At 37.0% G+C, this 21477-nt stretch overlaps 3 protein-coding genes across 3 annotated transcripts; 2 read left to right on the top strand and 1 right to left on the bottom strand.

Annotated features, from left to right (window-relative positions):
• The first annotated feature begins 153 nt into the window (after window positions 1–153).
• On the top strand, window positions 154–7038 carry LOC124641174 (disintegrin and metalloproteinase domain-containing protein 10-like). The gene is made up of 10 exons (XM_047179173.1): window positions 154–388; window positions 738–933; window positions 1156–1319; window positions 1855–2052; window positions 2287–2395; window positions 2649–2760; window positions 4279–4461; window positions 5459–5618; window positions 6054–6232; window positions 6932–7038. The coding sequence occupies exons 1-10, from the start codon at window positions 154–156 to the stop codon at window positions 7025–7027; spliced, it is 1632 nt and encodes a 543-aa protein (XP_047035129.1). The 3' UTR covers window positions 7028–7038.
• On the bottom strand, window positions 7035–20473 carry LOC124641175 (jmjC domain-containing protein E). The gene is made up of 10 exons (XM_047179174.1): window positions 20059–20473; window positions 15083–15388; window positions 14754–14870; window positions 14322–14439; window positions 13700–13909; window positions 13536–13605; window positions 11725–11880; window positions 11047–11213; window positions 10353–10604; window positions 7035–7441 (listed from the first exon to the last, which is right to left on the bottom strand). The coding sequence occupies exons 1-10, from the start codon at window positions 20203–20205 to the stop codon at window positions 7221–7223; spliced, it is 1764 nt and encodes a 587-aa protein (XP_047035130.1). The 5' UTR covers window positions 20206–20473; the 3' UTR covers window positions 7035–7220.
• Window positions 20474–20526: 53 nt separating this feature from the next.
• On the top strand, window positions 20527–21139 carry LOC124641172 (splicing factor 3B subunit 5). Its single transcript, XM_047179171.1, has 2 exons — window positions 20527–20680; window positions 20764–21139. Exon 2 carries the CDS (start codon window positions 20768–20770, stop codon window positions 21023–21025), a length of 258 nt encoding a protein of 85 aa, XP_047035127.1. The 5' UTR covers window positions 20527–20680; window positions 20764–20767; the 3' UTR covers window positions 21026–21139.
• The last annotated feature ends 338 nt before the right edge of the window (window positions 21140–21477 follow it).

Raw genomic sequence — 21477 nt, 5'->3', positions numbered from 1 at the left:
TCGTTTTTATACTGACAGAGCTTATTCATGATTCAATGCAGAAACGTCAATATTTATAACTTACATCATTTAATTTCTGGCTATCGGATCATAGTTTTAATACATTTCTGGCATCCAAAATATCTAAGCCCTCATTTTCCTTTTCAGTACAAAATGTTAGATCGCGTTCCTTTCTTCCCCTTCCGAATAGAAGATCGTCAGAGAGTTCCTGGCGTGGCTCGCGCGAGGATCTGTGACCTTCTACTCCTGGCTGATAAGGAGTTCTTCGAGAAAGATGCCAACTCCAGTTTGAAGCATGTTGTGAGACGAATGATGCATGCGGTCGCTCAAGCCGATATTATATTTAGGAATGCTGACTTCAATGAAGATGGTGTGCCAGATAACATTGGTAAGATACATAGATACACAATAAACTAGTCTTCTAAATAAAGAAACGTTAATACCTATGCCTTGCCTAGAAAGGAGGTCCCATACGAAATGAAAAATAATGATACTTGATGTCCTCCTAGCCGATTATCGGCTACGGCGACTGTTCTCATGAAAGGGGATTAGCCAACTGCGCAGGACATATTATAATGCACAAGCATTTGCGCAGACACAGATCCTTTATTCTCATAGCCCGATGGGACGGCAATCCGACACCACCGGAGATCATACTTATCAAACAAGTGGACATCATCTTAAATAAAAAACAATTAATGTCTTCCTTGAAATGCTGTTAATGTGTAAATGTCCAGGTTTCTCAGTGAAGTACATTCTGGTGCTGACGTCAGACGAGACAAACACGCGAGTGTTCGGGGATCTTCTGACAGACAAGGCAATAGACGGCAGAAGCTACCTGATGAGGTTCGCCAGATTGCGCCGCCTGTCTGAAGTGTGTCTAGGAGTTGCCTTCTCTGGCCACGCCTTCCATAATAGGACTTTGGGCTTAAGGTGAGACAAAGATTTCTTATTATTGATTTTATGAACACGAGAGGGTTCTCTTTTTATACGAGTTTTTTATTATAGTGAAAAAATATAGGGAATGGGTGTTCATCATCCCACTTTGCGAAGCAGATTGGTGATTTCAGACTTTTATCCACATACCTACTTACAACATATATACAATTCTTAAGGAAGTGAACCTAAGTTTCCTTCTCGCTTTCGTTTCGTTAGTTTCACGTCTCTGGGCGGAGGCGTGGGCGGCGCAGCGGGTGGACTGTGCGACCGGCGCGCGTATGGTCGCTCCTTCAACACCCTGGCCATCGCACATGCTACCACCGACGAGAAGGCCAGGGTGCCTGAGAGGATCGCTGCCCTTACGCTAGCTCATGAAATGGGTAAGAGCTTGGTATTCATCATCATCCCCCGAGCCTTTTTTCCCAACTATGTTGGGGTTGGCTTCCAGTCTAACCGGATGCAGCTGCCAGTGATTTAAAAAGAGCTTAAGAGATTTAAGAAGACTGCCTGTCTGACCTCCTCAACCCAGTTACCCGAGCAACCCAATACTTCTTAGTGTCAGACTTACTGGCTTCTGACTACCCGTAACGACTGCCAAGGATGTCAGCCAATGATAGAGCTTGGTATTATGTAGATAAAAAAATGCCCTTGAAAATTTTCGGCCCGAATGAAAGCTTGGAATCGACCTGCATCTAGGCAAAAATCATTTAGAAGGCTTTGATAAATTTCACTAAGCAAACTGAAACGTTTAGTTTTAATTCCTCGTCCTCTCTGTCAATTATACGATGTCAAGAGGGATTTATTTGTCAACATGTATTTTTCTCTGCAACTGCATCACACTCGAAATGGATATTGAGTTATTACTCATCAATTACACAGTACATCAGTCAATACATCAGTTCCTCATTTCCTCAGGCCACAGTTTTGGCGCGCACCACGACGACAACTTCCCGGACCCCGAGTGTCGCGGGTACCTGATGGGTTCCCAGTCTTCCACGGCCATCAACGGGATGAACTTCGAGTTCTCGCTGTGCAGCAAGCGCCTGATCGCAGCCACGCTCAGCAGCATGAGCTATTGTCTGTTGGAGGAAGATCAACCTTATTGCGGGAATGGTAAAGTTTATTTTTTAACTGCTGCTAGGTAACTGTTTTCACTTGACCTTTTTATAAGGTTTAATGTTACTCTATATTTAGACCTTGTTTTGACATCTAATACGTAGGTACAAAGGTCATTCCATATTTCAAATGGTAAATTCTAGAATAGTGTTAGAATAGGAAAACATATCGTAGACGTAGGTTTTCCACCCCTTACTTTGTATTTCAATTAAAGCTTCATTAATGTTGCAGGTATAGTAGAAAAAGGCGAGGCGTGTGACTGCGGGCTGCCGTCCCGCTGCATCCACAAGGACCCGTGCTGCACGCCTCGAGGTGGTGGCGCTGTGGTCTTCGAAGAAGGGTACCTTCCCATTATGTTGATCATACCCAACTCACCTGCATTACATTTTCCTGAGTACCTAAGTTGTTGGATTCCAGTCTAACCAGTTGCAACCAAAGCAGCGAAGCACCAGTGTTTTACTGACCTCTTCAACCCGTATCTTCAACTTTACCTATATTATGATCGTTCGACCTCTGCGGCTGTAACTTGGCTACGAGCTACCATAAAAAAAAACTTATATAAAGGACTTATTTACTATCAATTTTTGTTCCAGAACATTGCACAAAGAAGGATGTTCAGTGGCACCTTCGGCGATGTGTCACCCGTCACAAGGGTTATGTTGCACTGCGAAATGCCAGCTAGCCGACCTCATAAAGAGTGGTATTGTTAGTAGTATAATCCTAATATCTATACTCATTGTTATCTATGTAAAATGTTTTTTTTGAACGCCATTGTATTTTACTTTTTTTTCATTGTATTTTTTATATTTATTGTATTTTTTTTTATATTTTTATTTGTTTTTATTTTTATATAACTTTTACTATTTTTTACAATATTTTGTAGAAAATGCTCATTGTATTTTGGTGTAATAAATTCATTCATTAATTTTGTAGTTTTATTGTAGCTTTACAATCTTATTGTAATCACCTAGCTAAGGTTTGTAGATTTTGGAAATTATTTAAAATAGGTGCCTAAAAATACCTATCAAGTCTCGTCCTTTAGGACGTTTAGATGGCAATATATTTAGGAAACGATAAGCCTAGCTAGTTCGACAATCTCGATTAGGTAACGAGGTAACTCATTACAACAAACTCAATATAATTAAGCTTTATTTAAATAAATAAGGTGTGAAAGAGTATATAGTGCATCTATCGTTGTTGATTAAATGTCCAAACAGTAAAACCAAGTAAAGAATATATGCTTAACTTTTTTTAATTCTTGGGCCGTATAAAAAAGCACTAATTTCTTTCGAACTCGAAGTTTTCAACTAGCTTCTGTCCGGTTTTAAGTGGTCATACGAATGAACAACGTTAATTTTGAAATGACAGCTCATTAGGAGATTATTGAACAATATCGAAGCTTTCCTTAAGCACATTTTAAGCTAAGATCCCATTAGGTTGAGACCTTGTAACACAATTAGTTCACCTACCATACTGAAGACACGAGTTTAATAGTGTTGGGATAGTTACGATGAAGTTCACAAACAATAATATTTACAGAAATCAATTGGTTGTTTGCTGGTTGTTTTACTGAAGAACAAGAGCTAGGTATTTTCCCAAAATAAATAGGGTCTTAAGACCTTCAAAAATAATCTAGACTCCGTGACCATCTCAAAGCTTGGCAGAAATTCGTGTCGTAACTTGGAACAGTTATTTACTCCAGCTTTAATGGTGTTCTAAATATTATTCATCCTTTAAATCAGAGGAACGTGCCTCTAGCTTCTTTGTTTAAGCAAAGATTCGGCCATTTTGAATCAACATTGTTAAAACTGAGCCGGTTGGCGTAGCGACCCATTTTGCTATAAGTATTGGAAATCTAAATTGGACCTTGGCCTTCGTTTTTTGGTGTTGACTTTGTGATTTCGTGGTGAATTGGTTCTGACTTTAATGTGAAAGGGAAGCATTTGTTGAGGTTTATTCAGTACCTACCTACCAGGATTCAAATTAGGCTGCGGACGGGTATCTTATCTAATCCCTTTGGAAAATGATACCTAAGCACAGATTACTTAATAGTTACTACGACCTAAGTAGGATCTAATTTTGAGCAAAGGATTTTATCATCAGGCTTATTTTATTACCTAAACTGTCTCTTTTTGACTTCATGATTAAAAAAAAATCAAAGTCAACTAAACCTACATTTTCCAATGTACCTCCTTCGTATCTAAAACACTGCATCTCTTCCAGGACTGCAGGACTCAGGATCAAGAGTGTACGTGCCCAGTCCTATCGTCCGACTGTCGCTGTGGGCTCAACGGCAGGTGTCTGCCGGATGGGTCCTGCCACGCGGCTGAATGCGCCCGTCTAGGGCTCCGGGAATGCGAGTGTTTGAAGAAACACGAACAACAACCCAGAAGGGGATTTATACAGGTAAGAATAGTCGCCGACATCTTCCTAGCTTCCTACTCGGAACTTGGCAACGATTTGGGTTCTTCATTGAGTGTAAACTCGAACATCATGCACTTAGGGACACATTAGTTGGATCTTTTATCTCTTGTGTGTGTGTTTATTCTACTTGTATTTAATGAGGACTAAGTTTATCTGCTTGGAAATATACCTGGGGCCTGATTCTGCTAATGTAGTAATGCGTCAATTGGGGAGTTTTAACCTAAGCAGGCATTCTGCTACCTATTAATATACCTACCTAAGACCAATCGTATTCCAATGACATTTCATTAGTCGGTCATTTGATTTATTATGGGGTAGTCTGCTCTGCAATCATATTGTAATCATAAATCTTTTGCAGACAATATGATTAATTATTGAATCATAGAAAAGGATAAAAATAAAAACGTTTATTTAAAAGAAATAAAGGGTCTTGACAGACAGACAGACAGACAGACAGACGGACAACAAAGTGATCCTATAAGGGTTCCGTTTTTTCCTTTTGAGGTACAGAACCCTAAAAATAGCGGAATACCTACCACGTACCTACGCTTCAGTCGTAATTGCGTCGTGATTGGATATCTCAATCGTATGTCGCTTAAGTAAAATTAGCAGACTCAAGCCCCTGTTTTTATCATACGATTCTATTAAATTTATGTAGGTACTGGTAAGTGACTAGATACAAAATTATGCATATTCTTCGAAACGTATTCTTCGAAGTGTGTAACACCTCTAGAAGAAAATATACGTAGGTAGGTACCCCAGTATATCTTGAATTTTTCGAGTACAACTCTACATTTAGAGCCTTCCTAATTTTATCTCTTAGCCTACAGATATGTAGGTATAGGATCTGTGGTCTCCTGTAAGTGAAGGAGTACACCGATAATATTCCTATTTTGTCATACCTGTGTCATGTTAAGTACATGTACATCTTTTGTTGGAGATCCTGCCTAAAAAAATATAGCTAGATTTTCCTCAACAGTCATCATTGCTGGGCGATATGGACTTGTGCGGTATCTGCTGCGAAGTACCCGTGGTCGGCGGCCGCTTCCAATGCGTGGGCGCCGAGGAGGTGGTGCGCGAGAGACTGGCCAGCGACAAGCCAATACCTGACAATTGGCCTGACGAGGATTATAGGGGACGTAAGTATATTATGGTAGATGATGATGAAGTACTTGTTAAATTTTTGCAGGTTTTGCAAATTTGGTGATAGGTCTTAGTCTGAAGTACCTATGATGAAAGAAGATTATGGTGGGACCGGGTTTGAGAAGACTATGGTGGACACTGATATTAGTGTGACGGCTGATAGAGAGGAATGGAACTAATAACATATTGCACCTGAATAACTTGGTAACTTGGCAGGTAGAAGACCGGAGTACATCATCGGAGACATGATGTGCTCGAAAACAATAACTATATCTGCTTAATGATTGTTAACTTGACTTTTGAAACATAAGTACCTAGTAGTTCAGGTCAGGTAAATCAGGTTATACCTGTAAAAGGCGAGCCCACTAAACTTAACACGGATTCGCGATGCCATGACATTGTAAATTAAAAAACATTGTCTTTAATTCCAGCGAACATAACAATCCGTCTATGCGAGGACTACTCGTGCAACGAGACGGTATTGCGTGCCTGGCGGACCGGCAGCGCGTGCGTCACTCAGAATGTCGTCGGCGTGTGTTCGCCGCGCGGACAATGCAAGCTTGACTTCATAATGCCACGGTCCAACATCTATCCGGATATTATGGTAAAGGTCTCTACTTACATTTATCAACGCGAAATTGGCTAACACCGGTCAAAAAAGCCTTTAGGTATGTTTTCGTAATAAGGGTGTTACTAATAGATACCATTCGCATCGGCTCGGCTCGGACGACGCGTCGCGCGGCGTGGCTGACGGTGAAACGAGCCGTTTGTGTAGCTGACCGGCGATGTCGAGTAGTGTGTTGATACGCACTCGTACGGTGATAAATGTGGGGAGACCCTAAACTGAAACCCAGGTCATGTACTTTTTCTTCCGCCAGCGGTTTCACCCGCGTCCCATGGGAACCTGAACATGGGGATAAAACGAACGAACCCGGATAAAAAGTAGCCTTCCTCGATAAATGGGCTATCTAACACTGAAAGAATTTTTCACATCGGACCAGTAGTTCCTGAGATTAGCGCGTTCAAACAAACAAACAAACAAACTCTTCAGCTTTATAATATTAGTATAGACTAGCTTCTGCCAGCGGTTTCACCCGCATCCCGTGGGAACTACTTCCCGTACCGGGATAAAAAGTAGCCTATAGCCTTCCTCGATAAATGGGCTATCTAACACTGAAATAAATTTTCAAATCGGACCTGTAGTTCCTGAGATTAGCGCGTTCAAACAAACAAACAAACAAACTTTTCAGCTTTATAATATTAGTATAGATGTGAACTCAAAAATTCACATCTAATTCGTTGGTTTCAGAACATTCGCATGCACGGCAAGGACTCGTCAAGACTCGTGAAGCCAGCCTCGTTAATATTCATTTCTAGTTTGGTTTTGTTTTGTTTAATAAAATAACGTGAAATATGTTTTCGTGGTTTTATTAACAATTTTGTATAAATAGGTAACAATTTGCGTAGCTTAAAATTATGACTATATATTTCTCCCTAAGGTATTTTCCTAACTAGCGCTTTATCACACAGTGATTTGTAAGGACTTCCATACAAAATGTTCATATTGCAATTTTTTTCTTCATTTCTATCAAGTTTCTTCAATATTTCCCACATAATTTCTCCAGCATTTTAAAGTAACAGTATTTAACGTCGAAATCCATGTCATACCAATAGTTGACCGCGATGCAGCCGTGACTTTGCCGCACGTGGTGAAACCATAGACTAGGCAGGTATAGACAGTCGCCTTTTTTCACGCGAACTTTATACGCGTGAGCTTTCTTGTACTCTGGGTACTTTGTTAAATTGGGGGCTAGGGGATCTGGAAGACAAAAATCATATAAATTCTCTCCTCTTTTTTGGGAAGTCGGTTAAAATGAATAATTTCACATTTGTTCTATGGATATGAACATCAATAATGTAGTCAAACAACTTAAAACTTAGGCTTAAATTAATTTTTCTATAGAATTGCATTACAGCGTCTTATCAATTGTTTTGGTAATATTAATCATTATTTTTAGTAATAAAACCAGTCTACCTGTGTCTCTAGTATCTGAAGAGGCAGTCATGCATGTGTCGCTTTTGACAAACCCTACTATCAACTTTGGTGGTAATTGCTCACGCTCGCTAGAGGACGCTCGCACCCTTCCGGCTAAGTGGGGAAACTAGCTGTGACCGACAGGAAAGTACGAAATCTTACACTGGCCACGCTGGCCTGAGACACAGTGGCGGCCCTAGGGGTGTGCGAACTGTGCCATCGCACAGGGCCTCGCGCTTGGGGGGGCCTCGCGCTATAACTCACACTAATATAAAAAATATATATATCTGGTCAAAGAAAAAAAATGCATTTTTTCTTTATTTCTAATTCATTCTGCTTTTACTTTTTGAGTCCTCAATTTAACAAAAAGTTGGAACACCAACGTAACAAAAACAACTGGCTCTCGATCCAGTCACGGATTCTTTTTATTTGTGCTTAATTCCGAGTTTAATTTGAGAGTCCTTAAACAAACAATTTAAAAAAATTCGCGCTCGCTACGCTCGCGGCTGTTCACTTGACAGTAGTACCTTTTCTCCTAACTTGATTTTATGTCCCAAAATTCAAAAATTTGCACGCTCGCTACGCTCGCGATTCACCTTGCACTGTTGTTTGTTGTACAAGTTTAGGTGCTTCAGTGACCCAAAGCTCAAAATTTTTTGCGCTCGCTACGCTCGCGGGTGCTTTACTTTCCACATCTTTTGTTTTTTTCATCCTTTTTTAGCCGAAAAAGAAAATAACTCTTAGTTTCCGTATGAACTTTCTTATTTACGACGTTTGAACTACTCAAGTCACAATCTTTCAATACGTAGAAGGCGCTTGGGTCATGATTGCACCCGGTCGCTACATGAACTAGAGACGGCCCTGAATCAGTTATACGAAGAGCTGAATATTATCTCGGTGCTGAAATACAGCTTTGGCCAAAAGTATTGAGCACCTTACAAATTTCGCTAGATCACGGTAATTATGGGAGAAACCCGAATCTATCGTTGAAGTATTCTTTTATCGGTTATCTATAAAGATTTTAAAACAATGACTTATGCCGCAGTTGACAATAAAACACCTGGGTTCAAGAAAATGTGTCTTTTACAATTTTTGAATTTATTTTCTAGTTCGCTACCATCGCTCGTTAAAACAACATCCAGTGATCTAGTGCGCCTTTGGTATTTTATTTCAAAGTTTTAAGTGTTATAGTTGCGATAAGCCAAAATGAAACGAACTTTCTTTAGAATAACGAGTGCAGATACAGCTTCTGTACGGGCAAGGGAAATCACAAGTAGAGATTTCCAAAACTGTGAAATGTTCGCGCCGATCTGTGCATTATGCTATTCAGCGATTCTCTGATACCGGATCACATCAAAATAGACCGAGAGCCGGGCGCAAACGCATCACCATAGGCCGTCAGGATCGTCAGTTACTGAGAGAGTCATTAAGAAATAGGAAAAAAAACATCTTCAGAGCTCGCTGCTGAGTTTTCAGAACAAATGAAGAAAACAATTTCTGCTCGAACTACTCGTAGACGGCTTCAGGAAGCTGGTCTGAAAGGCTGTAAAGCTAGGAAGAAGACATGGCTCTCCGAGAGCAACAAAAAAGCTCGGTACAAATGGGCCTTACAACACCGAACTTTCACCGCTGAAGTTTGGTCAAATGTTGTGTGGTCAGACGAATGAAACTTTGAGGTGAGTAAGTCTCTAAAGTATAATGGCCTGGGGTTGCATGACCGATTCTAGAGTTGGCGAATTGTTCGTGTGTGAGGGCCGCATGGACTCTTCTAAGTACATAAATGTGCTAGAAACTGCGTTGCTGCCTTCATTCACGAAACTTTTCGGTGACACGAACATGGATAGTGATAAATGCCAGCAGGATAACGCGCCTTGCCAAAAATCTGCCCGCACTATGACTTGGTTTCGGGAAAATAGCATAGAGCTTCTTGACTGGCCTGCCCAGTCGCCAGATCTGAACCCCATAGAACATTTATGGGGTTTATTAAAGCGTCGAGTTAGGCGCCACACAATTAACAACAGAGAAGAATTGAAACGCTACCTGCGCCTAGAATGGAACGCGATTACTGCTGAAGACTGTAAAAATCTTGTTAGCTGTTTACCAAAAAAAATTCTGCTGTAATAAAGGCAAAGGGTGGACCCACAAAATATTAATTTTCAATGAATAAATAGTAAATTACAAATAAAAAAAAAGTTTTGTTTTATTTCTGTTTGATACTCCGCATAAAACTGAAAGATGTCATAGGTGCTCAATACTTTTGGCCAAGGCTGTATATATTAGAAAATAATTTAACTGAAAATCCCACTACCGAAATAGTCTTGAGAATTCGAATAATAAAATAACAATATCGAAAAAGCAGTTTTTCGAGGCTTAAAATTATTAAAACATGTTTAGGGAATTCGATGTCACAAGATCGACTTTCAGCCCTTGCTATGCTTGAAAATGACATTGCTCATTCGATTACTCTGGTTTAATTAAAAATTTTAGTCTTAAGAAAAGTCGCAAGCATCAGATCATTTTAATATTAGTTAATTTTGTGATTCTAAATATAAACTGTAGTAAAAATAAAATTTTATTAAATGAGACTTTTCACGTAAGACAAAGGGCCTCGCATATACCTGCCGCACGTAGCCTCGCAATAGCTAGGGCCGCCGCTGCTGAGACACTCTTGGCAAGTTGAAATTCAAAATCTCACCTATACTAATCCAAGGCAATCCTTCAGCGTGATCAACATCCTCGTTTAACCCAACTTCCTGCCCCGTATCTGTCTGCTTGCCGACTCCCATAGATTCCGTCGGTACTATATCCCACTTGCCATCCTTGTATGTGAACTCAGCTTGAGGGTACCTTTTGTATGGCACGAATGGTAGGTCAGTGGGAGGGATGAGAATGAAGTCCTTGTAGCCGTCTATCACGCAGTATATGTTCTCGTAGGGGTCTTTGTGCACTGGAATATTTAGAAAAATTTTAGGTGTGGAAGAAGACATGCTGTACACACAAAATTGTGCTTTAAGAGCTCTCTGAACGCACTTATAAGCGGCACTGAGAGAATTAGTTATTACTGTTTTTAACTAACTTTAGCAACCAATATCTAGGTAAGTATAACTGGCTGCTCCCGAGATCCAACACGTGCTGAGGACGAACTTCCCATACCTGGCTAAAAAGTGGCCCATGTCCATTCAATTGTGTACCAATTTCACACGCGCCTCGGGGAAACTACGCTCGGCACCCGGACAAAATATAGCCTATGTTACTCAGGGATAGCCCAGCTTCCCAACAGTGAAAGAACTGTTCAAATTGGTCTAGTAGTAGTAGCAGCCTTTAGGGTACTTTTTCCTAATTTTTCTCTTTATTATCTTAGTACAGAAGTAAACATGTTCTCTACTTACTAGAAGTAACAGCTCTCTCATCCCCCATCCAGAAGTTGACAGCATCAGGTGTCTTGTCAAACGCTTCACTGGCAAACGGTATCTCTGTGAACACGTCCGGTAGCAGCTCCGGAAAGTCCGTTGTCAGGTTGGAGTTCTGTGTTTGTATGTACTGGATGTAGTCCTTTCTGGAAGTGTATAAGAATCTCTTTTATTAATAATTTATAGAATAAGTACTTAACTACTTGAATGCCGCTAATTTGAGAACAATAGAAAATCTATTGTCTCGCATGGATTGCACTGGCATACAAGGTGTTAAACGATTATACTAATATCATAATTATAATTTTATGTGTTAGTTTATCAGTATAATATTGTCTGTGTATTTTCTATAGACCTAGTTGCTTGAAATAAAGGAATAATTAATAAATATAAAAATAAAAAGGTCAAGTTTCATACAAAAAAGATTGATTTGAACTGTTTTCTCATGTAAAGCGTAAGATAAATAGAAAGTTCTTGTTCTCCATCATTACACCACATTCTTTTATTGATCTAGAATTGTGCACCAAAAATGTGACATGGCAAGACATACTAAATTACTATAGTAACTCTCACTGTGGTGGCATATTGGGCTGACAAAGTGTAGTCTTTCTATAAGACATGCCATCAACACGAAAGAAGAAGATTATGGTAACTTACTTCTTTTGCTTCAAGCCGTCCAAAAACTCTAACATAGTCATTTGAACTTCACAAGGAGTGACAAATACCTCTTCTCCTTTCCCATTCTTAGTTATACCATCGGCTAAACCATTTGGAGTAATTGCTACTGTTACCTTCTTATCTGGCATGGTTTTCCTGAAAAATATATATACACCTTGAATTAATATGTTCTTTAGTTTATTTAATGTAATGTGTATATTAAAGTACCTAATTTTAAGGGATAATTCAAGGATGAGGGACCAATTTGTAGAAATTGTGCTTCTAACTTTAAAACTTTTTTTTTTCACTTCTAACAAGTAAAATCATACTTTTGTTACACAAAAGTCTCAATAGGTTTTAGTCGTCTCTTTTATAAGGTCGTCATTACAGTTTAAAAACGTCCACTGCTGGACAACAATCTCCCCCAAGCTGTGGAGATTGGTCCTTACACACTCCCAGCGCTGGGCATGCGTGTTGTTGAGCGTTTATAAGATCGAGGTAGAGGTTTTAAAAGGTCACAATGATCGAAATTCCGCTATAAAGCCATTTCCTACCTGAAATAGGCGGCATTCCACTTAGAGACCGCTGGCCAGTTTGAACAACCACCTCGTATTATCACAGGAATATTTTTCGATACAAAGTCTCTATGGAACTGCAGAGGCTCTAAAACAACCGTCTCTGCTATTGCACTGCCTAAATATAACGCTAAAATAATAAAAACTTGTTAACCTCCTTACTCGGAACCAAATCATAAACTCAAGACAGTTTTCTGTTAATATTTACCTGTAGATTCCTCATTTAAAACTTGGTAAGCTGCGGTTAATACGTTATCCATGATTTCTGTGTTTATTTTATTGTGTTTAATTTATATTTAGTGTCTATTATTGTTAAAAAAAATTAAATCATTTTTGTAAACATAACCTTTTTGTTTTTGACAGTGGATGACAATGACACTGATGACAAATAATAAATGTTGCGTTCACAATTATATTTTTATCTGTAAACAGATTCACAGACACACAGACCAAAATCACCAAAATAGCAGACCAATCGCAAACCAATCGAATGTCGAATGTCGTTGGAATACGATTGGTCTTATATTAGTAGCAGAATGCCCGATATGGTTAAAACTGCTATTGCGATCATATTGCGATTCGATTTCTATTCGATTTTGACATTATTAACTTAGGAGAATCGGGCCCCAGTAGTTTTCGTACAAAACCGTGTTAGAAAGGCGAGACGAAATTAATTATAAGTGCCTGATCGATGCTCTTTTATATTATGTTTTATGTTTATATACATTTTGTATATAGTTTTGTATAAAGATAAGTAGCTTAAGTTTGTATATATGTATAGTGTGTACATTAATAATTCAATAAAAATTATAAGTGTAATGTAATTTCGAGAAAGGGCTTGTCCACAGGTGACTACATAAGTGAGTAGGTACACGAGTGTTTACATTACGAGCTTCATAAGGTAATATGTAAATGTGACATCAAAAGTAAATTAGGCACAGCCTTGATCTAGTCATGTCCATAGTTTTAAAAGTACCTAAATGGAACGATAACGTATTGATGATCCCGGGAGCATAAAAAACAATACAATTTTTGGTATCAGAACAATATAATAAGGCACACGTGATTTATCATATAAATACTAGTTACAAAATAATTATATTAAGTACAAATATTTAAATATATTTCATAGGCATAGGTTTTTTCAATATGCCCTTTATAGGAAAGCCTTCGTTTTCAGATAAGGGCTGTTTCGGTGGCGGTGGGGGCTCCATTGGGGGTGCGATGCCCTCGCGCGGTGATGGGCTTTTTCGCGTTCGCCAAAACGCTCGTGGCATAAACGCGTATGTGGAATCGAAGGCTGTCACTGCTGCATAACAAAATAAACAAAAGATTAGATGTCTTTTAATACAGCGATATAATTAATTGAGAATTCTAGGATAGTAAGATTTAGGACGTACGTTTAGGTTTCACATTAGATATCTCAGAAATAGAAAGAGCACTTTGAGCTCTTGGTCCGGGCAACATGTTGAGATCGAAGAATTCGTCCACCCCTTTCCGGGTTGTCTCGATTTTATTCTTCTCATGTAGCTGACGCAGACGGACTATTTTGTCGAAGTTACGCATGAAGGTTTTTGAAGTGTTGTGGATGGATACTGTATCCAATACCCCTGCAAGATTAAGCAAAAGAAATATCATCATCCTCCGAGCCTTTTCCCAATCATGTTGGGGTCGGCTTCCAGTCTAACCGGATTCAGCTGAGTACAAGAAATATATAGTGTAAATTCTTTTTGTGGCTAAAAGGCTATGGCTGTTACCATAATTTGGCCTTATATATTGGCCCAGGCCCAGAGCAAAACTATCACGTATTAGAAAGCGAATCAAGAACTGGAGCATTTCAACCCCAACAGCGCATTTTTCGCGCGTGTGCTCTACGTTTTCTACCCGTGAATGAAACTCGACAATACCCTCGTACGAGCTTTTTGGTCGTGTTCTACATACAAGCCGCGTCCGATAGTTTGTCCAGCTTGACTTGCTAGGACTTAAAATGAAAGTACTTTTACCAGCAAGAACAATACATACGCAGTTGCGAACACCTCGCAATGATGGTCTCCTTATACCGGTGTTTCCTTGTCATGGGATTGCCCAGGAAATTGATGTCCACTAGCCCCAACAGCGTGCAAAGCTCGTCAGCAGTAGACTGCAGTGCAATAGAAGAATACGCATTTAATACAACTAAACGGATCTTTTGAAATAAAAAAATTCAAAAGCATTGGCAAAAGAATAGATTGAAAAGATGATTATACCACGTTCGGCTGAACCAATTCAGTTCAGTTTTATGAAGCAACTTCCTTATCTACCTAGCCTTTTCCCAAAAATGTTGGGGTCGACTTTCAGTCCAACAGAATGCAGCTGAGTTTTACAAGGAGCGACTGCCTATCTGACCTCATCAATCCACCCAGTTATGAAGCACCTTACTATAAATATATGATAAAGGACATCCAAAAGACTTACTTGGTAATCATGCAGCATATTCTTCTTTGCTATAAGGACTTCGAGTCGCCTCAGAGGCTTCGCCCAAGCCATGTCAGTCAATTTGTTCTCGGATACATTTAGTATTTTTAGCGAGGCCTGAAAGCACGATAAAATCGTATGCAACAATAAGTTTCGTTGTTTGTTAGATAGTGGAACAAAAGTCAAGACTTTTAGATGTGATATGACCAGTCACATGTGTACCTACTTATGGAAAATAAAGATCAAAGGAATTAGGACATATTCCGAATGAAATTGAGAAAAGGGCAGAATAATAGTGGTGATAATAAGTTTTTAGGGTTTATACTTACACCAATATAAATGATGGATCTCGGGTCAAAGCATAAGGCATCAGAACCGTCCAAATTCTGTTTTTCTATATGCAATTCTTCTAAATATCTCAATCCCTCTAAATTTTCTACTACGCTGATCTTGTTATTGCCCAAATACAACTTTTTTAAACAGTGCATGGCTTCCAAACCTTCCAGTTTGGTAATTTTATTCCATTGCAAGTGTAAATGGGTGATGTTGTATAAATTTTCGAAATTTTCGATTTTCGATATTTGGTTGTTATGGTAGTATGCATAAACTACGTGATTTGGATTCTTGGGTACAGGCTGCAAGAGACAAATAAAAAATGATTCATATTTTGCCGAGGTTCAATGTGTTAGGAATTTATAGTCTATGACATTTAAAAAATGTAGGGTTGTTAGTCTATGAAAAAGAATGACTGTGGTGTGAATTGTCATGATGTAAAAACTAGTGAGAACAATGTTATAATTCCTAACAAAATGTGATTGTATTTCTTTAACTATTAATAAAGGCTTTCAAGAATACCAGAAGTTTGAATACCTACAATAGGTTATGGGCCCAGAACGCCCGAGAAGAAAAAATTAAAAACCGGGATTGGGTAATGAAAAACCCAACATAAAAAACAAGGGAAAAAAAAACTAAAAAACAGTAATAACAAGGAAGAAAATAAAAAACGGTGAAAAACTAAAAAATGGAAAAACCTGAGATAATACAGATAGAAAAATTAAAAGATGCGGAAACATTTTTATTGTGGAAATTTGAATTCAATATACACTTAAAAGCGGCAAATCTTGCAAAAACAATTGCACAAACAAAAGAAGATGACAAGAAAAGTGACTTCAGTATCAAAGATGCTCAGGTGCAAAGAATTATCATAAGCAGTATTGATAAGAAACTAAAAGGTCACATAATTAATTGTAACAGTGCACGTGAAATGTACGTAAAATTATGTGAAATATTCGAAGGTTCTGAGCAAAGAAACAAAGATGCATTATTACAAGAGTTTTTCACATATAAGAAACAAGAGAGTCAATCGCTTTCCCAATTAATAAGTGAAATAGAAAATTTACAATTTCGTATAAGTCAGCTAGGAACAAAAATAGATGATGAAATGGTCATATCCAAAATACTAAGCTGTTTACCAAATAATTTAAACTATTTTATAACTTCTTGGGAATGCATGGCAGACGATAAGAAAACCCTTCAAAATTTAACAAACAGACTTCTGGCTGAAGAAAATCGAATGTTGAAAGCAAAAGAAAGTGACAAGCAGCTAGCATTTCAAGCTACATCTTCATCTACATCAAAGAAAAAGTTTAATGCAATAAAATGTTTCAAATGTAACAAAACAGGGCACATGAAGAAAGACTGTAGAGCCTGTAGTATCTGCAAAAGGGACAACCATGAAGATAAAGACTGTAAGTTTAAAAATAAACAGTGCTCAATCTGTAAAAAAATTAATCACAGAGAAGAAAATTGTTTTTTCAAAAATAAGAATAAGAATGAGAATGAAGAAAAAAGTAACAAAAGAATAGAAAAGGCATTTTTTACAAACGGTGAAATTCAAGAACCAAAACTGAAAGAATTTGTTGTAGACTCTGGGTGTACTGCACACATGACCAAAAATGTAGACATACTAAAATTTTTTGAATGCAAACCATCATCTGTTTTGACTGCAAATGAAGAAACAATAGAGGTGAAAGGGACTGGTAAAGTCATTGGCAATAAATGTACTCTTAATAATACCCTGCTTGTTCCTGACTTATCACAAAATTTATTATCGGTTAATGCAGTTACAAACAATCAAGGAGTGGTTATATTTACCAAAGATAATGTAAAAATATATAAGGAGTCAGAATTAATATTAACAGGAAAAAAAGAAAACGGTTTATATAAAATTAATTTGGATGATAATAATATGCAAGAAAAAACACTGTTAATGAAAGAAAATGGCACTGCCTTAGAATGGCATCAAAGACTTGGACATCCAGGAAAGAAAATACTAGATATATTACCAGATGTGGCAGATGGAATAAAAATAAATGGATTAAGGCAAATAGACGAATGTGAAATCTGTACACAAGCTAAACAAACAAGACTTCCATTTAACACAGTAAGAAACAGAGCCAGTAGACCACTTCAATTATTACATACTGATGTATGTGGACCGTTCGAAAACAAAACGTATGATGGCTATAGTTATGTTTTAACCGTCATGGATGATTATACTCATTTTACAAAAATATACTTGCTTAAATATAAAAATGAAGTTAAAGAAAATTTAAAACATTATATAGAAGAAACAGAAAGAGAGAGAACAGAAAAGGTATCTACCATAAGATGCGATAATGGAGGTGAATACACAAGCAATGATTTTAAAAAATGGTATACTGAAAAGGGAATAAAACTAGATTATACAGTACCATACTCACCACAACTAAATGGTAAAGCAGAAAGACTAAATCGAACATTATTAGATAAAACCAGAGCATTACTATTTGATTCAGGGTTAGATAAAGAAATGTGGGGTGAAGCTGTATACTGTTCTACTTATATTATAAATAGATTACCAAGTGAATCCTTGAAGAATAAGACACCTTATGAGATGTGGCATGGTAAAAGGCCTAATATATCTAATATATGCAAGTTTGGTTCAATAGTATATGCTAAACAATTACATTCGAATATTAAGAAACTAGATCCAAGAAGCAAAAAGTTAATCATGATTGGATATACTAATAATGGATATAGATTGTGGAATAAAGAAGAAAGAAGAATTGAAATAGCAAGGGATATTGTTATAATTAATAATAATAAGAAAATTGGAGAAAAATATGAAGAAACAGGAAGTTCGGTGATAACAGAAATAATACCAGGTAATAATGAAGAAGAAATAAATCAAGAAGAAGAAAGTGATGACAGTTATTATGAAATAGAAGAGTTAGAACAACAAAGTAATGTAATAGAAGATAACATCCCAGATATTATTGATGAAGTAGAAAATGATGAAAATAAAGAAAGTAATACTGCAGAGATAGAAACTATAGAAACTATAAATACAAAACGACAACGGAAAAAACCAGCTTACCTGCAAGATTATGTATTACTTACGTATGATGAAGTCATGAAGTCTGCTGAAAAGAATAATTGGGAGAAGGCCATAAATTCGGAGAAGGAATCATTGGAAAGTAACAATACATGGGAAATAGTTGATGTAGGAAGAGCAAAAGGACACAAGATATTGTCAAGTAAATGGGTATTTTGTATAAAAGAAAATGGTACTTACAAAGCAAGACTTGTAGCAAGAGGCTTCGAACAGCAAAGCATTGACTATCAAGAAATATATAGTCCAGTAGTAAGTCAATCAGCAATAAAATCATTAATAGCAATTGCTGCTTCAAAGGAATATGAAATGATAACTTTTGATGTGAAAACAGCATTTTTGTATGGCGAGTTAAAGGAAGACATATTTATGTATATTCCTGAAGGATATGAAAGACAGCCTAATAAAATTTGTCATTTAAAGAAAGGACTATATGGGCTAAAACAGGCACCAATGACATGGAATAAAAGATTTACAGAAACTTTAAGGAAACTTGGACTGAGAGCTTCAAAGTCGGATCAGTGTGTGTTTTTTAATGAAGACAAAACTATAATATTGGCTATATATGTTGATGACGGTTTGGCCATATCAAAAGACAAGGAAAAGTTATTACAGATCTTGCATCAATTGGAAAAAGAATTTATCTTAAAAACATATGAACAACCTCAAAACTATATAGGTTTTGAAATAAAAAGATCAGAACAAGGCATCTTGTTGCATCAGCAGAATTATACAGAAAAATTACTTAGAAAATATAATATGTATGATTCCAAAGCTGCAGATACTCCATGCATTGTGGGAAAGGAAAATGAATCTAAGGTGGCTACGTCAAATTTCCCATACAGAGAACTAGTTGGTGGATTATTGTATTTGTCAACCAGGTCAAGACCAGATATCAGTCAAGCTGTGAATGAAGCAAGTAAAAAGGTAGAAAATCCATCAAGGCAAGACATATTAGCAGTAAAGAAGGTGTTGAAGTACTTGAATGGAACGAGAGATAAAGGGATTTTGTATAATGCTGGGAAAGATATTACAAGATTGCATGCATATTGTGACTCAGATTATGCAGGTTGTACAGAGACCAGACGAAGTACAACAGGATTCATAATAATGTTGGCAGGTGGACCTATAGCTTGGTGCTCCAAAAGACAGCCGATAGTAAGTCTATCGTCAACTGAAGCGGAATATATAGCAGCAGCAGATTGCGTTAAAGAGTGTTTATACTTAAAGACTTTTATAAGTGAATTAATTGGTAGCAGTATTAAGATTAGTTTGAATATTGATAACCAGAGTGCTATCCAATTGATTAAAACAGGTTCATTCAGCAAGAGATCTAAACATATAGATGTGAGATTTTATTTTATACACGAAAATTATAAGAAAGGATATTTAGATGTTATATATTGTCCTACAAATTATCAGATAGCGGATATGTTGACGAAACCACTATATAAAGAAAAATTTAAATTTCATTGCGATAAAGTTGTTGTGTAAATTGAGAGTTATAATTAGAAGTGTGTAAGTTAATGTTTTGAAAACTTGTTTAAGTTAATGTTTTGAAAACTGATGTGTTTCTGAAGTAATTATAAGGTATTTTTAATTTATGTTCATATATTAAAAATAGGAGAAGGTGTTAGGAATTTATAGTCTATGACATTTAAAAAATGTAGGGTTGTTAGTCTATGAAAAAGAATGACTGTGGTGTGAATTGTCATGATGTAAAAACTAGTGAGAACAATGTTATAATTCCTAACAAAATGTGATTGTATTTCTTTAACTATTAATAAAGGCTTTCAAGAATACCAGAAGTTTGAATACCTACAATACAATGATATATGAAATAGCTGACTATAACAAATATTGGATACTCACTATTTTTGTAAGGCATTTGTCATGCATGAACAAATGCGTTTGTTTTTTCAAGATATCCGAGGACTTCTGTCGTAGTATTTTTTTTGCTTGTGTTCTCATTCTTTCTTCGCTTTGTTTTAATTCAGATAATTTCGGTGTCTTATTCATGGTTTAATCTTTTAATTAATTCATATGTTTAAAGTAAAATCTTCTCGTAATACCAGAATGATCGATTAAACAAATTTGAAAATGGCGCCTGTCATCTGACCAAGATATATTTTTTTACTGCGTCCCTTACAAATTCGTTTGGATACTTCAGTAAGATTTAGATTTAGTTTTCAGTAAGAATATTCTTAAATTCGAAGACACCTGCATTTTTTAAACTATTGTTATAACCAAACACAAATGATTGATTTAATAAATAATAACATAAAACGACTGACTGGCTGTATAAAATAATTCCTTACATAAAATCACTTGACACTTGCGTTGCCGTCACCGTTGTTGTGCTCGCTCGGTTTGTTCGTCGGTTTTCAATTGTCAATGTCAAGTTAGCAAGCTGCGGAATTCATTATAGTGGCACTAAACAATAAACAAAAATAAACTGTATTCTGTATCTATCTTGCAAGTTTAATAAAACCAGGTAACTTTAACGAAATTACTGTTATTTGTTTACCTAATACCTTCATTCATTACTATAACTTAACCTTAAAACTTGTGTTGCAGCGAAATGGGTGAGCGATACAATATTCATAGTCAGCTTGAGCATCTTCAGAGCAAATACATCGGTACAGGACACGCAGACACTACTAAATACGAGTGGTTAACGAACCAGCACAGAGATTCATGCTGCAGTTACATGGGTCACCCAGATTTGTTGAGTTACTTTGCTATCGTCGAAAACGAGTCAAAAGCTAGAGTTAAGTTCAATCTAATGGAGAGGATGCTTCAACCTTGCGGTCCTCCCCCAGAAAAGCCTGAGGATTAACAATATTTACGTTTTTATTTGTAAGTTTTGTCTCTTGTAAGTGGTATAAAATAATTACTTTTGTGTGATACTGATTTGATTCCATAAGTTCTCAATAAAGTTAAATACTCTAAATAGGGATTTTATTTACATTATATTTATGGACTTCTAGGTCAGATAGGCAGTCGCTCCTTGTAAAGCGCTGGTACTCTGCTGAATCTGGTTAGACTGGAAGCCGACCCCAACATAGTTGGAAAAAGGCTTGGGAGATGATGATTATATTTATTAACTTTTACACTTTTCAGATGCAGTACTTATATTTTGTTTGTCTTTTGCTGCAATCGCATTCTAAAGGCAATGTTTGTAAAATTAACAATATGCAATATATGCATAGTTAGTATTAAGTACCTCTATCTGAAAAGTTTTGTTTGTTGACCTACATAATATCATTAACTACAAAAGGGGTTTAAAAA

This window comes from Helicoverpa zea, chromosome 22 (genome assembly GCF_022581195.2).
Source record: "Helicoverpa zea isolate HzStark_Cry1AcR chromosome 22, ilHelZeax1.1, whole genome shotgun sequence".
NCBI lineage: Eukaryota > Metazoa > Arthropoda > Insecta > Lepidoptera > Noctuidae > Helicoverpa > Helicoverpa zea.
The sequence above is the reverse complement of the archived record's forward strand: the minus strand, read 5'-3'. Positions and strand labels throughout refer to the sequence as shown.